Source organism: Megalops cyprinoides, chromosome 14 (assembly GCF_013368585.1).
Source record: "Megalops cyprinoides isolate fMegCyp1 chromosome 14, fMegCyp1.pri, whole genome shotgun sequence".
NCBI classification, from domain to species: Eukaryota; Metazoa; Chordata; class Actinopteri; order Elopiformes; family Megalopidae; genus Megalops; species Megalops cyprinoides.
The window spans coordinates 6,743,921-6,769,087 of NC_050596.1; the positions used below are offsets into that span (position 1 = coordinate 6,743,921).

The window sequence follows — 25,167 nt, forward strand, 5'->3', positions numbered from 1 at the left end:
AGCATTCTTACACTCAGTATTCTGTCAAGTCATTTGCAAATTTCATTATGTCCAGTATCATTACCCAGACTTCCTTTTTGACACAATGACCCTTTTACAGTTTTTGCAGCAACACTGGCACAGATGAGAGGCTGCACAGTTTTGGCCTTTCCTGTTGAATGTACACAAATAACACCCAAGGCTTACATAGATCTTACTGCACACCTGTTTCATTACATGGGAGGTAACAGCAGAATACTTCTCAAATGTAGTAACATTAGTCTCCTGGCCCGCAGGAGTGATATATGAATTTCCACTCCTCTCGGTTTCTGGCTGTGCAGGTTCCGTACTGGGGGCCTTGCTGAAGGATGTATCTGGAGAACAAGAGTAATCTGGAGCTCGAGATGTCACAGCCAGTTGGTCAGGGCCACCAGAGCCGGAGCAGCCACAGAACCCCGGACGCGGTGGCGGGGAACTTCAACGAGCTGCGCCTGCTCAAGAGCTTCTCAGAGATGAGGGAGCCCCAAAAGCTGCAGCAGGGCGGGGCGGGGCCTCTGGGGCACTGTGTCATCCATGCCGAGGACTTCGGCACCATCCGCGAGGAAGACGAGTAAGTGAGGACACCTCTGCTGTACACACACTTTTAACAGCGTCGATTATGAATTTGCTCTTATGTTCACATTTAGTCATTTGGTAGAGTCCCTTATCCAGAGTGACGTACAAAGGTACATAAGGTAGTACAACATGGTCCGATAGACAACAGTGCACAGAGAAAACCCAGATCACATCTTAAATGTCAATTGATGTATGTCAAGACATGAAATGGTATCATAATAACTGGTGCCATACTGAATACAAACTCTGTATGGAGAATAGTGTATTTAGTACTCTAACAGATATCTACCCACCATCTCCCCCTGCTAGGTAAGCCATGACAGTGAAGAAAGGGTTGGCCTGAAGCATCATGTTCTGTGGGAACAGTGAGATAGAGAAAGTGAGAAAGCAGGAGGGTAGAAGAAACTGGCAACCATTTCAGCTGCTGAGTGAAGGCCATAGCATAACCTTCAGTGTTTCAGCAAAATGAAGAATGAAATTTCAAAAATGAAACTGGTAGGACTGGTCTCCATGCGGGCTCATGCTTGCAGTCTGTAAGCAGTTTCCTACAGTCCCAATTGCATTTTGGTTTGCAGACCACTTGCACCATAGTCGGTTTTGTGAAATACGATTGCACAAAGCTGACTGTGAATGACACTTGCTGGTCGAGTGAACATTAAAAACAGTATTTTTCCATTCTTCAAGATGTCCCATTGTTGTAAGTGTAATGTAGTTGGGGCTGTGGGTTGGTCTGGTCATTCATGAAGAGGATCATGAGATCCCAGTGGTCTATGCAGTGAACCATGGTGGTCTATGCTTGTGGGATGCACTCTCCTTATATTGGTCTATAGTACTCATTGCATCTCATTTGCATCTGGGTCACAGTGAATGCCTTGGGTAAAAAAAACCTTTATGCCAACAGTATTGTGCTTCCTATTGGCTGCTTTTATGAACATCAACAAAAAGAGGCAATATTTGTTTCCTTTTTAAGCGCTAATGTGAGGCCATGCACTTTGTCATTAGTGCCTTTTACTGCACAGATTAGAGTTAATATTGGAACCTTAGAGGTCAAGCCTCGTGCAGTCTTCCGGAGGTGCATGGCGCTTAGCAGAGGCTATAAAAATAGGAAACACAGCCAAAACACTATTCAGTGCTGAGATGCTGAATATGAGAAGAATAATTGTTCAGTGTTCATTTGCTGCCTGATACTTCACTCCAAATTTAGCCAATTTGTTTTTCTTTCGATTTTTACCACGTGTATATAGAAATTCATGCTATTTTTTTATATATTTTTTATATTTTTATATTATATTGCATACTGTATTATGTGTCCCTTATGGTTGGTAGATAAATTTTAAATATGTGGTAGTTTAAGAGATAAGTATATCTCATATACATGGTGTATAATATAAAATGCATTTTCTAAAAATGTCTACTATCGAGGCTAACAGACAGAGGAGACAGTACTGGCACAACAACCTGTAATGGATTTGCCTTCCAGGAAAGCTTGATTGCTCTCTATTGCTCAAAACCGAAATGTGCTTTTCTGCGGCCTTGAACTGTCAGAGTTATGGTGCACCCCAGGGTCATTGCAGTTATCATGTCATCTGATCATTATGCTCCAATGGGCCTCTGGAGTCCAAAGCATTCCCTTGAGCATGACTGATTTTTTGTCAGATTTGCAGTTTTAACTGCTTAACTGTTATGACTGTAAAATGATTTGTTTGATTTTGTGTTAAAATGTTATCTGAGTTTGTTTTTTTTGTAATGAGCACCGTATGAACACCGTATTTTATTGGTAGATGAGTAATCTATAATCTAGAGGAATTCACAAATACAATATATCAACTATGCTATACATTATTGCCACTTTCATTCATTTAGTTTTGCATGTACTGTATATAATATACAATATCAATCTATAAATTATTTATAAAGATTTATTGCTGCATCTTCCGCCATACTTTGGCTCCAAAACGTCCATTATTTTTTTCTGATTTCTGCACTCACGTAATTGTGGAATAGAGTCTGTAGAACAGCAGTAGAACACTGCAAAACAGCATGTTTACTGCAATGCTGCACACGTGTTCGAAACACCAGTGTGTTGGTGATATTCCAACAGCCTCTGTTTGGAAAGCACAAAGATTCAGCCATCCTCAGCCATGGTGCCAGTGAAAACAGAAGTGAATGGCACTGTGTTCTTGGGATGAGACCTTGGGGCTCATAGGGCCAGATCTTGATGCTTGCAGGGTGAGATTTTGAGTTTTATAGAGTGAGATCTTTGGGTTCGCAGGGCGACATCTTGGGGCTCACGGGGTGACATGTTGGGGGTTGCAAGGCGGGATGGCGAAGATGACAAGGCGACATCATGGAGCATGATCTTCCCGTGCTCCCACGGTGAAATGTCGGGGCTCAGAGGGTGAGATGTTGTGGCTCACAGGATGAGATGTTGGGGATGGCAGGGTGAAGCCTGTTTGTCTGTAGAGTGAGAACCTGGACCCACAGGGCGAAATCCCTGAGCTTTATTTCAAATGCATTCATGATGTTCAGATCTCAGCTATGTATCAGGCCACCTTGAAGGAAAGGACTTGTCATTTCCTGACTAGTCATTTCCAGAACAGAAAGGTATGTTTTGCTTTAATATACAGAGCATATGTTGAAATGCATGAAATGCATGTTGCAAATGTGCATCTCTCCACAACAACAGAGAACAGGGGCTGACGTGTCTTCAGATAAAGATATCTGGAAATGGCAACATGCAATGTGTGTTTAAAAGAAATATTTAACATGGCTGTTTGTGCATATAGTAGACTCATGTGTAAACTGTGTCATGCTTATTTCTATGGAAACAGATGTGATACTGTTTACACATGTTTCCATGGGAAGAGTGATGTGGAATTGGCCTCTTTGTCAGGCAGAATGCATTTGTTGATGCTGGCAGTTTGCTATGAGCGGCACACATCACTTCCTGTTTGTGTGGTAACTCGAGTCTTGGCTCTAATGAGTCAGATGTGCATAATCTTGTTTCACTGCAGTCCAATTAGTACTAGGAGGTACCTAATGAACCAGGCACCTGTTGTATATTTCCTTTCAGAGGGCCCCTTCGCCAAATTTAATGATGTATTTCCATCTTAAAAGAAAATAAATCCTGCTTTTCTAAGCTTACAGGTCTTTCTTTAGCCAATGTTTAATATTTATAAATTTGGAGGATGCTCTTATCCTGACTTACAAGGCTGTTAGCACAATATACACATAGTACACATGGTAAGAGCTGTATTGTATGTTTGGATATAATGTTCTATTATAATAAGTACATTGTACTGTATTTGTATATAGAATTCTGTAGGAACAGGAATATTATACTGTATGTCTGGAAGAAACCCCTTCGCTTCCACACCTGAGAATTCCTTGACTTGTCAGAGTCTTAAAGAGGACAGAGTGTAGCAGGCCATCCCTCACTGATAGGCATTATTTTTGCTACCTCTTAGAAACTCCTCACCAAGAGGTGATGGGCGTCTCTCTGAGCACCATTAGCGTGTTTGACCCTTAGCCCCTGCTCGCATCTCGTATGCCGTAGCTGTGAGCTTCGGTAAACAGGACTGTCAAAATGCATTCCATTTTCATTACAAACCCTGGATCCTGGCTCAAGCAAAATCAATAGATAGCATTAATGAAGTTTTATTGGATACAAAGCCTCGTATCTTCGATGTGGAGTGAACTTGCTGTGAAGCAAGGATGATAATTAAACAACCATTTTGTTACCTCAGCCTATGCTGCACTATCTTTGTTAGCACAAGCAAAATGAGACATGGTGTATTTACCTTAAACACTGCCAGCAGCACACTGTGAGCCAAACGCACTATAGAAAAGTGTCATTAGTGTCTCTGTGAAGGCCTTTTCTAGAGACCCTCTGAGGGTGTCATATGGGCCTCTTAAGGACTGTATGATAGTTTGTTGTTCTGTTGGATATGTTATTTATTTTCAGTTCAAATGACCACTGAATTCATAACACTGCCTGATTTGAGTCATTCCTTTGGCCACAGCCTGGTACTGAAGGGCACATGGAGCAGATGATCAGCAAACACATGCTGGCTGGTACAGGACTCTGACTATTAGTCATGTTAGTTGCATGTCTTTCAACAATCTGTGGCAGCTGAAGAGGTAATAAATTGGACCAAACTGGCAAAGGCAATTAATATTCCATTTTCAAATGAGAAAAAAACAAATTATGTGAAGGTAGAATTTGAAATTCTGGGATGAAGAGACGTTATTTAGATCGGGTTGAATTTTATCAGGTTGAATTTGTTGAATTTTATCGGATTGCTGATATCACATCACTTTTTGCTCAGTGTGTGAAAAACATCAGAGATGTTTCTTCAAATTTTTATCAGGAATTTGCTTTAGACTGGTGCTGACTGCACTGATGTTTCCTCTCATGGTATTCAAATAACATGAAAAGTTATATGTGACGTTTTTAATCATGAATCTTCTGCTGTAATACACAGAGGGAGTGGCACGATCAGTGCACTGTATCAGCTTGCATCACACTGCTTATCACATGATTACTAATATTCACACTTGCTGAAGACCATTTCCATCCAAATAAGGGCATGTTTCCATCTTCTGTAATTCCTGAATGCAGTGTAGTCTTTGTGCCTGTTATGAGTTGTGTTGAGTGCTCTACTCTTTTCAATTTCTGCCTGTGAATGCGACATCCATTTATTTTTGTTCATTGAACACGGTGAGGTCAGTACCTGCTGTTCACCATAAGAGGTTTAAAGGGTGAAACAGCTGTTCATAGATGGAAAAGAGGATTGGGCCTCACATTTTTTAGTCACGTTAGCACTGTCCCAATGGTTACTCTGGTGGTCTCCAGTGGGGGGGAAGGAGAGATTGGTGTAGATTTTCCTGGGTAAATACAGTGTTTTTACAGCAGCCAGGCCCTTGGCCACACAGGGATGTCCGTGCTAATCCCAGCCTTGTGGTTACGATGGCAGGGGGATTTAGCTCCATGCTGAGAGGCTGAGCTGCACGTCCGCACGTGACCAGATGAGTCAGGAGTGCCATTCCGGTTCCATTCTCCATTTGAGTGCGTTAACAATGCCCTGCCATTCCGGTCCTCCCCCTGGTGTCTCTGAGTGAATCACGCTGCCAAGGGTATGAATCAGGTACAGTTCTACCTCTTTGCCAGCTCACTCACACTGCACCCCCCCCCCAATTTCACATCTGGGTGAGGCATGGATGAGCCTGCACAAAGGATAGAATCCCATTGCCGTTTGAAATTCACAGCGTCCAGCGAGCTACATTACAAATCTGCTCAGAGTTGTATAACAGTATCGGGGAGGATTACTGTGCCCGAAATATCCTGTTTAATCTATTTGATTTGCAAAAAGCCAGGGTATTTCCAGGAGGATGCAAAATCATGCCATCTTCCTGATATTACACAAGACCTCCCAGCTGTGCCCCGTTCAGGGTGCGGCTGGAATCCTCAGAAGTGACAGGGAGTGTGAAAGGAATCATGCATGAAATCAGGCATGAAGACGTAACCACACCAAAACAACATGGGAAGGTCATTATAAATGTGCATCATTTCTGGAAAAATGAATGTTTTTGGAACAGGATTTGGAAATGTAAACAGTAGAAAACCCGGGTTACTGATTCTGAGAAGCTGATACTGCTACAGATTGGTGCCTTAATTCTGTAATATGGCATCCCGTTCGGCAGAGGCCCAGGAAGAGAACATCTGTACTGAGGTACAGAATCCTGGCCACATCTGGGCTCTGTGGGTCCACCACTCACCAGCATGGCATTGCTGAGATCCGTTTTCACTTTGTTATATTTTATAAAGATGTTCACAAGTGGAGATGTGCAAGGCCTCTGTTTGCAAGGGCATTTACCAGCAGAGTTTTATCTTTGTGTTTGTTCATTGGGCCAGTTGAAAAGTCTCTTCACAGCAATGACCCAGGGATAAGATGCACATGCTCTTTCTATGGAAGGCCCATGTAGTGCACACATAGGTACCCAGTCTTTTCAAATCCAGGCTTGGCTCAAAACTCCTCCATCCCATTGCAAACCAGGCCTAACCACATTGCTCAGAGATTGCAACTGGTAAACAAGGAAGATAAAAGTGGTATACGTACCAGTGCAGCATTTAAAGTGATACCAGGTCTATGCCTACCAGTGAGGCATTTGAAGTGACATACAGTCTTTGGGTGAAAGCGCTCTATTTCATGGTTGACCCTCAGGTTTATGGTATAGTTTTCTGTTGTCACATAGTCATGCCCCATTGAAGGGAAAACCTGCTTGTCACAGTAAAACAAACCTGACAGGGCTCGTACCTCAGGAACCCTTGCGGCAAGGGGGGGTTTGTTACTGGCCCGGACAAGATTTCGACCAAAATGACTGCTCTGAGAGAGGGGTCCGTTTAGGATTAAAAGATTAGAATACAGGCTCCACTAATTGGTTTCAGCTGAGGTTGTGGTACTCTCATCTGTGGTTGTGGCCTGTTTGTCTTTAGATCATATGGCGTGGCTGAATCAACCTCTACATTTCTGCACTAGCTCAAAAAAAGAAAAAAGCACTTTCTTCAACACTTTGTCTTTTGTTTTGCTAAAGAGATAGTAGGCCTTGAAGTGTAGAAACTTCATCCATGAATTTATGTAAATGAAGATATTGTAACTGCAAAGAGGGATTTAGGATATTAACCCCCCTCCCCTCAGGGTTCAGACACTTCCTCTCTGAATTAAGGACCTTTGTGCCTATTAATGTTAGATGTGGATTGCTTCTGAGGTGAGGAGTTAACATGAAAATATGTATTGAGAGGTGTATTTACTAGAATGTACTGTGCTTTTGTAAATGTGTAGGGTTCACAGGGATAGTGTATTGGTTCAGTGAAACATATAGTTCCAGAATGGGGACTCAAAGACAATAACTCAGCAGAAAGACACCCTCTTGATCAAGGATCATGAATAATTTAACTCCTTGTACATCCCTATATAAGTAGGTTCATATATACTCCTTGCAAGCTGTTTGGCAGGATCTGCAGGCCTTCCCGCAATAGCTGTGTTTGCAGTAGTCTAGAGCTCTCAGCAGGTTCCCAGAGTTCTGCTTCAGTTACTTGGCTTACAGTTTGGTACCAGACCCCCTCAACCTAATTGAAGTCAGGTGGCTGTGATGGCCAACTCATAATGACAGTTTCCTCTTCCTGCCTTCAAAATGTTTGGCTATACCAGTCTCAGCAAGGTCTCCAAATCTGTGCAAACTTCCCAGTTCGGGTCAAAAAGTGTTCCTTAGAATAGACATGCATTTTCCTCTGTGCTTCGTGATCTGTTTGAGTGCTTTTTGACATTTTTACGAGATTAACTCCTGCCTGCCCTGGTCAAGATATTGAGAAGTCCTGAAAAGCCACAATATTTTAAGCACTTGGTCAAATAACATTAATAAGGTGCACTACATGGACAATGTTCACTTTTCATTCTCTCAAACAGTACTGAGGAACAGCCTGGATGATGAAGGAGTAAGTTGTAAACCTGTCCATAGTGAATCATATTGAGATAAAAGCAGGAGGACACAGTTATGTTACAACTGTATTACCTTGTGATGCCAAAGAATTATTATTGTTGGTGAATGGGACTGAATGGGATTTGCTTTTATTATAATGTAATTTATTGTAAGGTAAAAATGTATACCTGGCTTTGCTCATTATCGTGTCTTTTAAAAGTAGTGAAAAAACTAAGAGTACAGATTGTTTTAAGAGGCAAGTTTGTTGTTCAGATTCATTCATCAGATTAATTTGTGAAACGCTAAATTAAAAGTCTTGCTCTGTTCATTCTATGAATAGGTGTGCCGTTGAAAGAAACCCAACACCTGCATCCAATCATTCAAAATCATGTGCTACTTTTTCAGCACAAATGCATCTATTACATTTATTTCAGTGATTGCTGAACTCGCTAAACTGTGTTTGTGGGGAAGAAAGTAACACCTGCGTTTAGCTGTAAATCGCAGTAGAAATTTGGATTTAATGAAGGGATAAGCCTTAGAATTAGCAACGTGAACACATTTGCATGTCAGGTTGGATGGAAGCATAAGGTTCATGTGGTGTCCATGAGCGGGATGATTAATTGTATTGTGAAAAATATAATGCAACATTTTTTTAGGAACTGTAACAAAAGGATCCCTTCAACATGAAGAAAGAATCACTTTGTAGCTATTCACTCACTATAGATTTTAATTAGGCTGATTCAGAGATGCTCCTGGGACGAGTGGAAACCTACTGCTGTAATTAGATCTTTTGGTACATTTTAGTGCTATTGCTACATAGCCTTTAGCATTGCAGGGTTATGCTCTGCAAGGTTCGGGGGTGGGGGCAAGCTCGCCTGATCTCACGCAGTTGCCATGACATTCATTCTCATTTTCCGCTCTTGCCCAAAAAATCCTCTGTTTCCAACACCGCTCTCACAACCAAACAACATTCCGAGCGCATTATTATGCGCTATTACACAAATATGCATATTAATCTCTTGTTTATTTCATTATTATATTGTTTTATACGGAGAATGCCTTTTTTGTGTTGGGAGTGAATCCCATTTGCGTGTAAGTCATCATTATCAGTGCAGTGCAGAACTGTCGGATTTCCCCATCGGTGTCCCCCCCTGCGAATAGCGAGGGATTCTTGTATTGCGAGCGCTCCAGGATTAGAAACGTTGCACAGGGACTGTTTTAACTTCGATACCCTCGCCTCGCCCCCTTGTTTTCTGTTGTGGGCACAGTTTATCAATCGAACACAGTGTGTGGACGTCCTCCAATGTACGCCATCAGCCAGCCCTCCGTGTGCAAACTCTGGCACTGCCTGTCAACACAGACCTCCTCCCTGAAGTGTTTGACTTCTGCAGAAAACCAAACACAGGATTATAGGTTCATGTTTAATATTCTGCTCTCAAATGGTTATTTTTTTGTGGAGCATCACTGTGGGGTAACTGGATAGCACCGTGATCCTGTTTCCCACTGCGGTAATTCTCCCTGTGCCTGTGTGAGCCATGGCGGGGCAGGCCGTGATGTTGGCGCTTGGGTGGGGAGGTCTGAGGCCTGTGACATCAGCATCGTGCCTTCTGGAAGGGTGACTTTTTTTCCAAAATGGCCGATGATTTAAACACATGCCGGTTCATAGTCAGTTCAAGGACTGCATCTGCTGTGGTGACATGGTGACTTTTTTGCTCTTAAATGTTAAATCGTAACTAGACTGCTAGGCAAGCCACTCACTCAGTGAGAGGGAGAAGGAGAGGGAGAGAGGGACAATGCTCTTTGGAGCCTCTTCCTCCAGTAGCTGCAGCCGAAAATAGCTTTGAGTGGTAGAACATACAGTGTCTTTGTACTGTACACTGAGGCCCCTCCTGTGTACCTGTAAACAGCCCCAGAGCACAGGATGGCAGCGGTGGGGGGGTGAACTTTTTAATGAACCTCTCGAATGAACCAGGGGTACCATCTGCGCACCAGTCGCTGTAAAACTTTTAACGAGCAAGGCAGCTGTCTGTCTGTCAGTCAGGCCAAGCCAGTGACAGCTACCCAGGTGTGGGGGTCGTCACAGGAGTGTCTGAGGAAAGCCAGTTCCTTGTCTTTGTCAGAGAACTTATGTGTGGTATAAAATGATGTTCGTGGAAACAAATTGTACTTTGAGTTAGTTCTCACTGTGCCATAAATTCTGTTCCATTTTGCTGTGTACCATTGCATTGTCAGTTTTCGTCGAATAGATGAGAGGAAAATGCATTTCTTTTGTTGAGACTGAAACTGCTGTTTTTCTGTAGCTGTCCATTCCCTTTATAAAAGTCACATGCCATTCAAAGATTATAGGCTGAGCACTTAACTTCCAGCATTTCTTGATTAGTCTGAAATATTTTGGTCAATGATGGGAAATTTTATCTCTGATATATTAGTGAACTTTGTATAAGAGAAAAGATACAACACAGAATGCTTTTCCATACACCACTGCTTTACTATAAGAGAGTACATGTACCTGTAGGAGAGTACATACACCTATAGGTGTGCAGGGTGTAATTACATTAGTAGTTACATATATTTAAAAACCCAGTAAGAAATTATTCAGATATTCACATTATTATTCAGCCTTTAAATACTACATGATCAATGAGACTGGATGGAAGACTGATTAAGTTTTAATGCAAAGCGGTTCAAACTTTCAAAGCTTCAGTATAGGCAATTTGTGTACTTACTAACCAGAGCTGATTTGTGATTGTGGTCTTTAATTTGTTGTGTTCACAATGCAAGATGATACTGTGCTGTTTTTGATAAATAGTCACTTTTCCTTTCAGGCACAACTTCAATGTGATGAAATACCTCAAGGGCAAGTCAAAGCAGGACCCCTGCACAGAGAGCACTGCCCTCCTGAAGTGCTCCCCAAATGACAGGTGAGGTCCCAGCTGACCCCTGCGCCAGCCAACAGCCATCGCACCCCCATGCAGTGAGCACAGTGCAGATGAACACGCCAGAACAGAGCTCTGTTCCAACCCTTGATGAGAACTGTTGGATAGTTCCACTGCGTGTTCGGTTTGGGAAACCTGTAGTTTATTTTGAATCAGGCTTTCAGTGCTTGCATGTCTCGAATCTTAAATGCTGGACTTGAAAGTGTCACAATTTGTGACAGAGACAAGATCAGTTGTTGTGGGCGGTGGGTTTGAACAGCGTTAAACATTTTTTGTGTTGCTGACTTTAGAGATGATTTTAACATTGAAAAGCAATTCAGGATGGAATCAGCATTATGGCCTTGGTAGCCATTATAAACCGGTGATATTTTCTATTCTCTGGTTTTGAGCTGAATTATTGTCTGCTTCTCCACACAGTAGTACTCAGTCTATGCAGTAATTTTCGCTTTTTAGCAAGGTTTTATACCAAAAGGTAAGTACATGTTCCTCTATTTAGCAATTTTTATTTTACATAAGTTCCTGCGTTTCAGAAGCCATATTGTATGGAGCTAGCTCCACTGCAAATTACACATGAAATGCAATCAAGTCTTCTTTAAAAGCTTCAAATGCTAGGCAATGACAGTCTATTCCCATTTCAGGCTCACACAGAGAAAGCTATTAAATATTATATTGTTCAGTGTGATTTATCACTTCCCTCTTCAAAATGTATTTAAAATGACTTCCTTTAAAACGTTGACCCTAGTAACTGCCTTCCCATAATGATTCTCTAAAGTACGGCTGGGGAAAAAATTGTAATTACACGATTTACCATTCAGCGGTGCAAATACAGGGGAAGATGTGACCTTTGCCAGAAAAAAAAATCATTTATGGCAATTGACGGTGCACTCGAACCGTGGTCTGAGGCTGCTGGAGCTCTCTTCATCAGCGGGTTTGTCTTCTGGTATCTGTGGATGAACTTCACCTTGTCCTGGATCATTTAATCATGCTGGGAAAACCTAAAGCCACTGAGTACAATGAGAGAAAGGGCTGGTGTATCTGTGCTCCATCGCTTGGCCGGCCTATGTCTGTGCTTCAGGTGACTGTCCTTGCTGGACAGCTGCAGGACAATGAGACCCCTCTGAAAGTAAGCTCCCTGGGCCAAGGCAATGTGAGACTGTTCATTGAAGACTTTTTCCATATGAGCAAAGAATGTGTGAGAGTTATGTGAAAGCTGGGAAGCAGTTTCTCACTCAAAGGTTTTGAGTGATGTAGTGACATGATAAGCTCACCTGCTGCTTTAACCTTTTTTTTACAGACACAGTGGCAGATGTGAGGGTGGTTTTCAATTTTGCCTCTTTTTTATAACATAAGAAACGTGATCTGCGTGTAATGTCCAACAGGATTACGTATTTCTCACGTAAGGAACCTTGATGGGTTTGTAATATACAGGGGAATTAGATGTCGGTGCGCTCGGTGAAATAGTTTGAAACACGTTTGTGGACTTCTCAGGATTATGCTCTTATGTAATGCTCTGCCTTCACTCTTTAAGCCCTTTGTGTCACTTTCAGATCCATTTATGTCACATTATATGAATTTGACTGTGTGTGAAAAGAATACAAAGCTCTTTCACTGTTGTCCAATCATCTCTTTCTTGCTTCCTTCGTGCAGTTTGCTCTCGACAGTATCTGGTCCTGTGTATCTGTCGATCTCTCATCACACCATGCAGATCTTATGTAACTTTCATTGTCTAGGACAACAAGAATTCAACACCTCTTTGTCTTGCTCAATTATTGTTCAAGTAATGTTATGTTGGTAGCTTTAGCCATAGCCATAGCCATAGCCATTTTGTGCCATGGTGTATGACCTGGGCTAAACCAGATTGTGGATTAATGGAGCAATGTAGTACAAGCTCACAATGTATCCTTTTTTCACAATGTATCTTAATCATGTTGCCGTGGTTGCATGAGCTGTAAATGAACAGTTGCCTTGGTGACGGCCGTGACGAAGCCTGTCTCCGGTCCTCAGCATCACCTACATGACCCTGCACGACTCCGGCTACTCCGTGGAGGAGGAGTCCTGGGATGGCGGCTCCATGGAGCTGGAGAGGAGGTGTCGCCTGGGGAGCGAGGTCACCAGCCTGTCCCACTCCAACTCCACCGACAGGGGTGACCCCCTGGACAACCTGCACCTCAGCTTCACCCTCTCCGGCAGGATGAGGTGAGATGACCCAACACCCCCCCCCCCCACTCCCTATGGGGAGATACCTGCTGTGCTGTGCCCCATCCCATTACTCCATTTAAACAGAGAACTTGTGTACACTGCTCCTCAATTCACCCGGGGGCCTCATTCTCCACAGAAACATGAAAGCAAAAACAGTGGAGCCATTAAAGATGGTGAGGGTCAGAGTCTGATGTCACATTCACAAGTGCAGAATTTCCCGTCAGCCAGGGCAACGATATTATTCGCATACTGGCATCTTGAGGATATCACTCTGCCTTGTATCCTGACATGAAAATGGCCTCTGTTTGCATAGCATCAGTACTGCATCATAATTTTTTTTCATGTATTTCCAACCTTCCAAAAGCTTTTTTTTCCTTGTTGCACCATCTACCTTTGTGAGGGAATGAGAGGATTATAAGTGAGAAAGGGAGAGAGAGAGAGAGAGAGAGAAGGGGGGCAGAAGGGCGCTGAGTAATGGCCAGGATGGAGGGATGTGAAGGCGTACAGAGAGCTGTGAGATTCCTACATCTATCAGCGCCGGCTAATGTGGCTGTCTGTGGAGACGGAGAGATGAACGGGGGGGGAGGAAGACTATTTTCTCTCTCCCCATTGCAGCTGGCGGCTGTTTGAATACCAGCTGAAGAGCAATACATTTGTTACTCAGGTCAACAAACCCTTTTTCTTCCTGCTCTACTCGAGGAAAGAGGGAAAATTAATTGTGTTCCTGGTGCTTTGCTGGTGTGTGTTGAGATGTTGCTTGAGAATGAACCCATCTGTGGGTACACAGAACGCAGCTGGTGATCTTTTAATCTGTAAATGATACACTATGAATTAGAGGGTCATGACAGTTTGGGTGAACACTGTTTTAACCCTTGAAGCCTCTGCCCTTTCCTGTTTGCTTTTTTAGACTGTCTGTTTGCATTGTGTTGCCTTTAGCAATGGGTAAACCCCCCAAAATTATCGCAAGCCTATTTCAACAGCACCCCTCAGATTTATAGACCGTTAGGAACACCCTTCTCTTCATTCCTCACAATTATTCATTAGCAGCATGAAAACAAACGATGCTCCTCACTGTTCTGAGGTCAGCTTCAGGGACTCAAACCAGCATAATTGCTTTTTCCATATGAATTTGTACCATTATAATAACAATGATAATAGGGGAGTTGTAGAACAGGAGAATGGGACAGAGTAGAGGAAAGTAACCTGATAAAGAAGGTATTTTTTCATACAACATGTAAAAAAAGATCCGTTAATAATGTTGAATATAATATATAACTGAATATAATGTATTATGCAATATTGAATATAATACACAATATTTAACCATACTATATACAGTATATGGTATACAATGTACTGTACCATTGTACGCCTGGCAGCACAATCGCTTTATTTCCATGAGACATGTGTTGCGTGCAGGAAGCATTGCCCTTGCAACGTCTGGTTATGTCCGATATGTCCCGTTCTGCGATCGGGATTTTAAAACTTTATTATAACCTTATGGGACTACAGACGTATATGCAAACAAACGTGGTCCGAATGGACGTTAAGCGCATGACTGTACTGTAATGATAATAATATGACATATATATTTGCAGCTGTGCTATGCATTTAAGGAGAATTGGATATTACAACATTTTAGTATCCCTAGCAGGTGAAATGGAGAAGAGAATTCCTTTTCCTTTAAAAACAGGTGAAGCAGAAACACCTGCCAACAGTGGTACATTTCCAAACACCCAAAAACACATCGCTCAGACATGCTCTTTCTCCTGTTTTTAGATACTGCTTGAGGATTTCCAAGGTTACCAGTACACTCGTCATCGTTATTCTCTCCTCGGTGAGCGTGTTTTGATATTTCTTCAGTTGCTTGGGGAAAAGACTGTGTGTCCAAAACAAACCAATGGTATGGTCTTGCTGTAGCATGATTGTCTGCTTCTTACAGTAAGAGTATATATAAAAAACAAAACAAAATCTGAATTGCTGCAATTCCAATTTTGGAATTTGGAAATTTACTTTTATCTGTAAGATCTTTGTTGTACATCTACCATGTCTGCAGCGTGTTTTTACAGAGAGAGGTACCAATGGGGACATAAGCTGGAATACTCCTCAATCAGGCCTATCCATTTGCTTTAAGGGCAGCTGGAAGTGGAGTAATTACCCATTCTAGGGAGTGTGGGTCATCCTCATTCCTACTGATGCTTTTTGTTTTTTAGCTACAAGTCCCTCCATATTGAAAAGAGGCTGATTTCAAAGCCTGTGACAACTTGCATTACCTAGGGTTCATGGAAACCCTTAAACAGTTACAATTTCCATGCTTGTTATTTCCAGCTGTTCTTCAGTATGTATCCAGACCACGAGAACCCCTGGAGAATGCTGACTGTCTCGCCAACACAAAGCTTCTGTATCCTTAACTCCCATTCATCTACGGAGCTGTCAGTCACTGGCTTGCGCTCACCCCTTTGTGGGTGGGTCAGGGGAGACCCAGATGCCCTCGGAGTGAAGCTTCCATTTAAGGTGCCGCAGGCAGAGTGAGCGGGAATTAAAAACACCCACAATTCCTTTCTTTCAATGAAACAGGCTGATGACAGACAGATCTGCGCAGGTGGGGGCCCAGCTCATTCTCTTTTATAATCCACCACCACGGCACAGTCACAGGCCTTTGATTGGCAGCGTGGGTCACATATAAACACACAGCACCTCTATAACGAGGAGCAAATTGGACTTCAAGGACTGTGCCTGCCCTTACCCTGCTGATATACAGTGTTTCTGTTTGGCCCAGGGTGGGTGTACCCAGAGCATGGAAGAGGCATTCCTCCAGCCTCCCTGGGGCTCTGTCCTCTACAAGGAGCAGAGACTGGGGATCTCATAGCTCCTGCACCCCGACGCCTGCTGTACACCTCTGCTGTCACTCAAGCTTCAGTAACAGGCCAGGGAGAGTGTGTGCTGGCTGCTGATTGGATGGCTTAAGTGCCCACAGGCCCAGAACCCAATGGGTATGATGGGGTCAGCATTTCAATGGGCACAGGTTAGCAGCATCCTTTGAGAGGTTGGTTTAGTATGCATTCATTAGGATAGACGGTCCCGCTTCCTCATTGAGATGTGTCTGATGTCTATGCTGAAAATGGCTGAGAGACTTGGAAACTCACCTCGAATGTCTTCCTTTCTCTCTGGGTTTCAGTCAGTGCATGCGTATATATGTGTGCGTTTGGGTGTGTGTGTGTTTGTGTGCATTTGTTTATGGGTTTGGGTGTGTCTATATGTTATTGTATATGTGTGCTTATGTGTGTGTGCATGTATTCCTGCACTATGTTTGTGTGTATATGTGGTAGTGTGCACATGTGTATATGTGTGAGTGCAGGTATGCATGTGCGTGTGTGTTTTTTTTTGTATGTGTGGATGTGCGTGCGTGTGTGTGTGTGTGTCTGATTGTATATATGTACAGTACTTCTTTGTTTGTGTGTATATGTGGTTGTGTGTATGTGTGTGTTTGCGTGAGGCATGTATGCATGCATTTGTGTGGTTGTGGGTATATGTACGTGTGTACATGTGCCATGTCAGCTTTAACTGGCAAATAAAAGACTGTGTGCTAATGTCTTCAGGTGGAGTTATAGTTTTAATAAATCCTATTCCTTATATAGCCAAATTTCTATAATTCTGCATGGGTTAATAGAAGAGAACCTGACCTCCTTTTATCCCTCTGTCATTGAGTCATTGATTGCATGCGTTTCTCAGCTGGTCTTATTTTCCCTGTGCTGTAAGGGCACTATAACATCTTCCCACTCAGAGTTAAAAGTGCGGAGCAGTCTAATGGATTTGCAATGGACGAACAACACTGTTGACTCAAGCTCAGAATTTTGATTTTATATTATTCTTTTTCACAGACCTCAAATACACCCACAGTATTCAGGGGGCTAATAGTCAGCCCATCAGCCTGTCATACAGCACTCTGAGCATGCTATCATGTGCAGTTCAAAAGTTTAAACACTCTGGCTTCTGACTTAAGTCTGTGCGCTCAGAGAAGTGGCGAATGTCTTCTTCAGATAACCAGAAGTGCACTCTCGTGTCTGTAATCCTATTAAAACCTTTTGACTGACAAGCCATCGTTCACTTCCTGTTGCGGCAGTCTGTCGAGCTTTTCGAGGGGCAGCGCGAAGAGACGGCAGCTGCCTTCTGGAAGATTCTCCCTCATACTACTGCACGCTCTTAAACGCAGGCCCTCTCAAACGGCGCCCTCCAGCTGATTGCAATCAGAGTAATTATGAGCCCACCGGCTCCATCTGGCAGGCTGGAGTAAACCGAAGCTCATTCCTCAGCAGTCTGTCGACCTGCCCGGTGGGGTGTGGCCGAGGTGACCCCACGCACGCTGCAGTGCAAGGTGTGCTGGGAAGCCATCGCATTACATCATTGTCATTCGGCAGATGCTCTTACCCACAGTGACTTATACAGCGCATGTAATAAGGCGACATGAAAAGCTGCACAAACTGGACGCCGCTAACCACACATGAGCAAGCGCTAGTGCTGCGCCTAGATTAACATACAAAGCAATATGCACAATTTAAGGCCAATATCATTCTAAATATATTGCACATTCTACACGCATGCAAGTAAACCTCCACACACCCAATTACATAAAACTTTGAAATGTAGTTCTGCATATCTAATTGCACATAAGAGAGACAATAGATCACATAGGCCCTGTCACAACATTGATTGAAAGCTGTGCTGCTTTTATTTTTTTACTCTGTTTCTCACTCCAATGACCAATTAAAGCATAGTATTTAGGGGGATGATTGAATATACAGTTATACCAAAGGACACTCACCCTGCTAATGGCATCTGCCTCAAAATGGTGTTAGCTCAGGTACACAGACAGCAGTCTGTTGTGCTGCTGAAACACTACCACGCATTTCTTAAGTTATTGTATTTAACCAATCATGCCCAGCCATGAATCTGACAGACTTCCATGACAACGCCCTGCTGAAGCTGCAGGTGGGTGGCCCCTTTGTGGGTGGGGCAGCGGACAGCTCCACGGACGAGTACATCCTGGTGCAGGTGGAGCAGACAGAGGAGGCGGGGTCCCGGAGAAGGCGTACGCAGGAGGTGAGCCCCGGATTGGACCCATGCCCCTTTCCCCACCCTCACCTGCTCTCTGAGCGAATCCGCGGCCACCCTTCCCCGGATTGATCCCCACCCACTGATCCATTCTCTCTGTGACTCAATGTAACAGTGCAATCAATTCCTCCCTTCTTTGCTGCCAGCCGCCCCCATCCACACCACTGCACACATACAAGCCTTTGTGATGTCATAGAAGAAACGGATTGCTAGCAGTGCCGCTCCTTTTCAAGTCTAATCAATCAGGCTTTACTGTGATACAGAAATGGCATATCTCCATAAAATAACATTAGCCTGCATGGCTCAGTAACAGCGATTGCAATCATTATCAGCTCTCTTCAGCCTCTGGTTCATCTGTCAAGCAATACATTCTCTTTAGAAATGACTGACAGTCATTTTTTTATTTTACATCTGTATGGATAGTGGAAACTGTGCAGCCAATATTCAGAGGCTACATATCTCTTGCTATTGTAATAATTTGTCCTTGTGGTATTTTTGAGTAGACATTTATTTTCTCTCCAACTCAAGCATGGTGTCATGTTTGAGTTGGATAGAAAACAGACATTTTGGATGTATTGATCATACACAGCTTCATACGAGGTTTGAACGTCATGCGTGATTTACAGTACTGAAAGTGATTGCTCTTGATTATTTTTTAACAGGTCCTGCACAACTGGACAATACCGTTACACTCGCAAAGAGATGATCAGATGCTGACAACCAGAACCTTCGAGATGCTAAGCAGGTATAAAGCGTGATCTTGCAATTGTATTTCATGTGGGGAGTACATGAATCTTAGAAACGCTTTCGCCCACAGTTAGTACTGGAGCAGCTTGGAGTGTGACATGACATAACTGAGTGTGTGTTGATGTAGCCGTGTGCAGCGAAGGTATTACTGTAAAACCACAGACAGGCCCCATTAGGAACGGCAGCCTCTCAGGTTTACACAACTCACACTTGGCCTGTGTTGCATTCAGGATTGGGGGGGATGAGATGGCTCATTGCCAGGACTCTGGACTGAATTTGGTAATCCCCCCCCTTTCCACACCCCTGCCTGGGCTCAGACTGTCCTGTCATGTGAAAAAGCCAGACGTGCTCGAACAAAGCCTGGGTGAGGGATGATTGAACAAAGACGAGCGCCGAACAGACAGACATTTGTATCGATCAGAGCCCTGGGATGGGATTTAGCCGGATCCTCGTCAGCGCCGGGCGCACTGTTTGTTAATTGTCGGGGTGTTTCTTTTTGTCCGACGCCGTTACTCGCGTGGCCCCTCTCTTCTAGCGCCATTGTTTGGAGGGATGTATCTGTGAGCGGGAGTCCCCCAGCCCTCACGGCCCTCTCTGTTTGGGTGGGGGTGTGGGGGGTATGGGGGGTGGGGGGTGGGGAGGGGGGCGCGGTGACTGTGTAATTAAAGTGAGGTCTGGTAATGAATTATTTCCCCCTCCTCCCTGCTTTCCACAGTGCTCCCATCCTCATTAGCATTCAGGCCTTCCTGCGTGACAGCCAAGTGGTCCCCCTCACCCTGACTCACCAGTCCCTCTACGTCAACGTGGAGACGCAGGTCGTCATCGCTGGAGTGATCCTGGCCGGGGTCTACGTCCTCATCATCTTCGAGGTGAACGCGCCTGTCTCACACCTGACACCCCCCCCCCCCCCCCCGGTGTCTCCTCATGAGCAGCGCGCTACGAGGAACCCCCCCTCCCCTCTGACATGTTAAAGGCTGCATTACCTGCAACAACAGATTGATGTTTATGTCTCAGCCAGTATGAGCTGGGCTTGCTGTTGTCATGACACCTGACACACAGTTCACTAAATGCACACTCTCTGTCTCTCACCCACGTGTGACAGCCCGGCACGCAGCCACGGGTGGCCAAGCACAGAAATAGCAGCCACAAAATTTGGGATTGGTTAGCAACATTTATAGACAGCCCCTGGAATAAGCAGCCTATTTAGATCATGGACTTCTATATCTTACAAATCCTGATGCACTTTGGCGGGGATGTCTGGGGCTTTTCTGACCTCTGTGCAGTTAAAATAGAAACCAATAATCTCCTCACATTAGGCCAGACACAGATCATCTCCTGTATCCAGAGTGTAGCAGAGCTAGAGTGACCCAACAAGGCTGTGGTTTCCTTCGCAGTAGTACAAACCAACATGTGGTTCTTTTCCCAATGGTGCAAACCAGTGTGTGGTTGTTTTCCCAGTAGTATAGACCAGGACGTGGTTACATTCTCAATAGTACAGACCAGGGTGTGGTTACATTCCTAGTGGTACAGACTAGCGTGTACACATATTCCCTATCAGTACAGACAAGAGCATGGTCCTATTCCCATTCTAGTCCTGTCACAAAGTCAACTCACAGCAAAGCACAGAACAGAACAGCTTTTAATCAATGCCATCTACACCACTGCCATCATTACTCTGAGAAAATCAGATATGTGTATTATCGGTCACTCGTCTTCATGGTTAGTTTTTGGTCGAAGGAATGAAAATAAATTGACTTAAAATGATGCAATGAATAATCCAGTTTTATTTCAGAGATTAGTTGACTAAAAAAAGAATAACATCTCACAAAGAAATCAATCATTCATCAATATCTCTGAGCTGGTTGCATGATCACAGCAGCAGTGTATTGACTGAAAATTCAGAGAGCGCGGTATTAACAGTCTTCAGTCATGTCTTTAATCAAGACTATATAGAGAGGACATTCTTTCTCTCACAGACACACACACACACACACACACACACACACACACACACTCATATTCATGCACATGCACGCAGACAGACTTTCACACGTACTCTCAAATGCATGTGCACACACGCGCACGCACGCACACACACACACATTCTGCTGAGGACAGTAGGTAAGCCTCTAACTTGAACAAATGGATGATGTCTGGCTAATGGCCACTGGGTGGCACTAGGGGTCTCCATGGAGAATGTCTTCTGGTTCTCTCTTGCCCACATGTGGTCAGTGCCGAAGAATAGAGATCTTCTTTTTGTCTCTACTGTATGCGTACAGACCTGAAAAGAGTCTGGCTGCACTGTGGAAATGCTTTGTTGATTTTATAGTTGATTCTTCCAGTAAATGACAGAATTATGAAAAATGTTTTTTCTTAGTTCGACCTCCTGTACCTGTACACACACACACACACACACACACACACACAGACACACACACACATCTTTTTGAGTGGAAACTTTGCAATAAATTAAAAGCCTCTGTCTGTTCCACTCCAAACACTGTCCTCTGAAAATGTCTGATTGTTTTCGGTGGCATACCAGCTAATCAAAGAGAGTGCAGAACTTGCCTCTTTTGTCCTTCCGGGGCTACCATCCCCCCAGTTATTTATTAATTATCCTTTGCATCTCTGTTCATCTGCAGAAGTGGTCTGTGGCCTCAAGCTGAAAGATACAAATTTCTCACTTGAGATTTATATGCGTTTACTGTACTTTGAAGAAATGCCATCTTGATTCTTTACAGAAATCAGAAGGTGCTGTGTCAATCATGTAAGTTGGAAAGACATGCACAACAAGCACATTTTTACAAGGAGTTAGCCTGCTAAAAAGTAATGAATTTCAGGTTGTGGTGATTCATTTTATTGGAAGAATTACTCACTTAACAACTAACCCTTTATAACTTCTATGAAGATTTTAATAGAATGTTCTACTGTTGCACTCCTTATGCCTAATTAATGGCGTCACTATTTCATTTGTTTAACCTTAGTAATTTTGCCATGCAGTTTTTTTTCCTGTACTGTCTTTCTCTGTTCTAAAGCCTGGGGTACTCAGTAATGGTGGATTGGAGTGAGCTCCTCCTTTTATTTATTTGATTTTACAAATTGCACACAGTATCTGCACCATTACGGCAAATTGAGCTCTGCTTGCCAAAAGGAATGTTCAGAGATTATAGCCTTTGTAAGTGATAGTTTTTTTTCCTCTTTTTTTGGTCCCCTCAATAAATGCCAAAGCTAGAGTACAAGCGTCAGTAGCTCTCAGAGGGAAACTGAAGGACGCTATGCATTCTGGGTAGATTGGTGCATGCCATTGACTGCAGTACTTCAAGGGTTGACTCTGTTATGGGCAGCCATACTTCAAATGCCCTCAAGTCAGATTGGAGGAGAAGATCCATACATCTGCCTGTTATACCCTATAGAAAATGCATACTTGAAGCCCTGAGATCTTGTTGACCTCCGGCAAGCTAGTCGAGTGATGCTGGTTGAGTGATCTATTATCCAGTGTTGTTTTAATCATGGATATACATCCAACGACCCATTTCCCTGACATTTGTTGCGCTGAAATAAAGATTACATGAGAGGAAAAGGGCTTTGCTCCCAGAATGAACTGGCATACTCACTGTAATCTTTCATTTTTAATGATGGCATGCAGTATAACATGCTTACAAGTCAATCTCTGTGGAACTGAATGCCACACACCACACACGTATGCACTCCATTGTAACATGAAGGCATTCCAGAACATACAATACCTTGTCTACTCTTCTGTCAGATCCTAGTGTGCTATCTCTATGAATATTTCATTTGTCTTGATGAGCTTATTCTTGTCAGATGTTGATTTAGAAAAGGTTAAAACACATGCTCATGTTTTAGTGTAACCATGCATAAATGATACTTGGAGGTCTGAAACAATTAACATAGAGGTGAAAGCAAGGGTAAAACTCTACATAGTAATTACTATATATTCTGACAGGCTGTCTGCTTGTATGTCTCAGAAACTGTCATGGTGGCATTGATTTCTCATGCAACATAAGAATCAAGCTATATGCTTTAATTAATCATTACAGTCCACATGCAATCCATCAAAAGCATCCATCTAATTTCCACATCAAATGTCCTGTATCGCCTATAAATCATTTGGCTTCTGGTGTCATGGGCTAGAGAGGACAGCTGACTGCGGGAGGTTCTTCTCCGTGGCTGGAGACTTCCTGTAATTGATAGTGCCATGTGTCATGGCTTCCTGTTCCAGGCTCTGAAAAGACAGTCATCTTACATCATCACCGCATTAAGGGCTGCAGGTCACACCGCTGCTCTGACTGGGATAGTGTGATCGGTTATTCCCAGTTAGAACTGGTTCTGACTGAACTTTGCTTCAGTAACACTACACTGACTGGTCTGGGATTTTGGAAAGTTACCGTCTATCTAAGGTGTCTTGTGGTCAAGGAATGGAGTAATCGGGGAACAGGTGTGTTCAGTAACAAACAGTTCGGTGAGGTCTGGTTAAAGGCCCTCTAGTTTTTGATGTTTTTCATTCAGTGTGCTTCACTGAGTTATAATACTGTACATCCTGAATTGTAACTCTGGCCCATTGGGATAAACCTGTGACAGTGATAAATAGAGCTTCAGGGACTACTGCCTTTAGAATGATGCTGGTGCTTTGTTTGCAGTTCTTGCTGAGGTTTTGTGCTCCTCCCAAAACATTTCTCTTTGCTTTTGGAGGCCTTGTAATGAGAGCATGCCTGGGGTGCAAACTGAAAGTGTGTCTTTTCGCAAACCTCGGAAAGGGACAGCTTTCTTCAGCATGGAATTGACCTAATCCCTCCTGCACCTAAACTACCTCAGGAGTCTGCTTATGAGCGAATGATCACGAACTGCCAGGAGTTGCAAACCACTGAATGGCAGTGACCACTCTATGAGAAGTCTGCGGCTAAAATGTTGAGAGAATTTTTATTTGCAGCATTTTTATGCCAAGGTGGTTCTCTGGTGGTTCCAGAGTGCAACATATGAGCAAAGGACACAAGATCATTGTATGAGGTTATCTTTACTGGCCATGCACACAATTCAATGATAATCAAGTTATTTAATTGGTTTAAGACATAGTATGACTTTTTATTTGACCATTTTACTTTAATAGCTAATTTTCCGTATAAAGGTAAGATTGTGTGTTGTTTAGCATCCGGCCTTATCCAGTCCACCTTACATTACACTACATCACTCCAAATTACGACATATATTACTCCAATACCATATCAAACGAAATCAAGCATAAAACTATATAGGTGTCAGCACATCAAGAATATATTAGATATGTGAAATTATGCACTTAATATACAAGGAATTTTGTATGTAGGTTTCTGGTTCAGATATAAGAAAACAGCCATTTACAGACAATATCTGGAAGGGAAAGCAACAGCCTACATGAGCCTGAGATTGAGTAGGAGGGGACCTTCATAGTCACTGTTCAAAATGTGTTTTTAGAAAACTATGAAACGTAAGAGGAGACTGCACAGTCCTGGTGTTTAAGACAATTTACTTTGTCACCCTGGAGCTAGAGCAGAGAAAGGGTGCATTTTAGCCATAGAAAAGATGAGGAGGTGAAACTGTCTCTCTAACAGGAAATGATGGTCTCTGGACAGGGGGAATGTGTGAAAAATGATACTGCAGATAGATTATGAGAAGCTGGAGAACATTGGAGCCTTGTTTTTAAATTTACTTAAGCTGCAAAAGGGACCCAGTGGATGAAATGTGCAACAGAACAGGTTCAGTTTAACAGGACAGAGGGCTGCCAAGCTGTAATTAAATTGGTAATTAAGGCAATAGGCTTGGACAAGTAATTGTGTGGAATACCTTAGGTTAGAGCTGGGTGAAGTGTGAGTGTATAATGGATTGTGTCATGTCCCTGCAGATTGTTCATCGGACTCTGGCTGCAATGCTGGGATCCCTGGCTGCACTGGCTGCCCTGGCCTTCATTGGTGATGTAAGACATGATTTTTCTACTCCTCTGTGTTGTGTTAAAATGCCTGCAGTTATAACTACCTCTACCAACATATTGCTTTACACCAACTGAAATGAACTAGGAGAAAACGAATCCACTGAAGCGCTACCA

The 25,167-nt window shown here is 43.2% G+C and overlaps 1 protein-coding gene across 1 annotated transcript in view; it reads left to right on the plus strand.

The window, feature by feature from the left end:
• Positions 1-347: 347 nt before the first annotated feature.
• Positions 348-25,167, plus strand: part of oca2 (oculocutaneous albinism II) — a 79,383-nt gene continuing 54,563 nt past the window's right edge. Inside the window, exons 1-9 of the mRNA XM_036545995.1 lie at positions 348-589; positions 10,899-10,994; positions 13,014-13,205; positions 14,988-15,045; positions 15,537-15,609; positions 18,151-18,308; positions 18,983-19,065; positions 19,783-19,936; positions 24,967-25,038. Of these exons, the coding sequence (XP_036401888.1) occupies positions 348-589; positions 10,899-10,994; positions 13,014-13,205; positions 14,988-15,045; positions 15,537-15,609; positions 18,151-18,308; positions 18,983-19,065; positions 19,783-19,936; positions 24,967-25,038 (1,128 nt within the window). The remainder of the gene's footprint in view (positions 590-10,898; positions 10,995-13,013; positions 13,206-14,987; positions 15,046-15,536; positions 15,610-18,150; positions 18,309-18,982; positions 19,066-19,782; positions 19,937-24,966; positions 25,039-25,167) is intronic.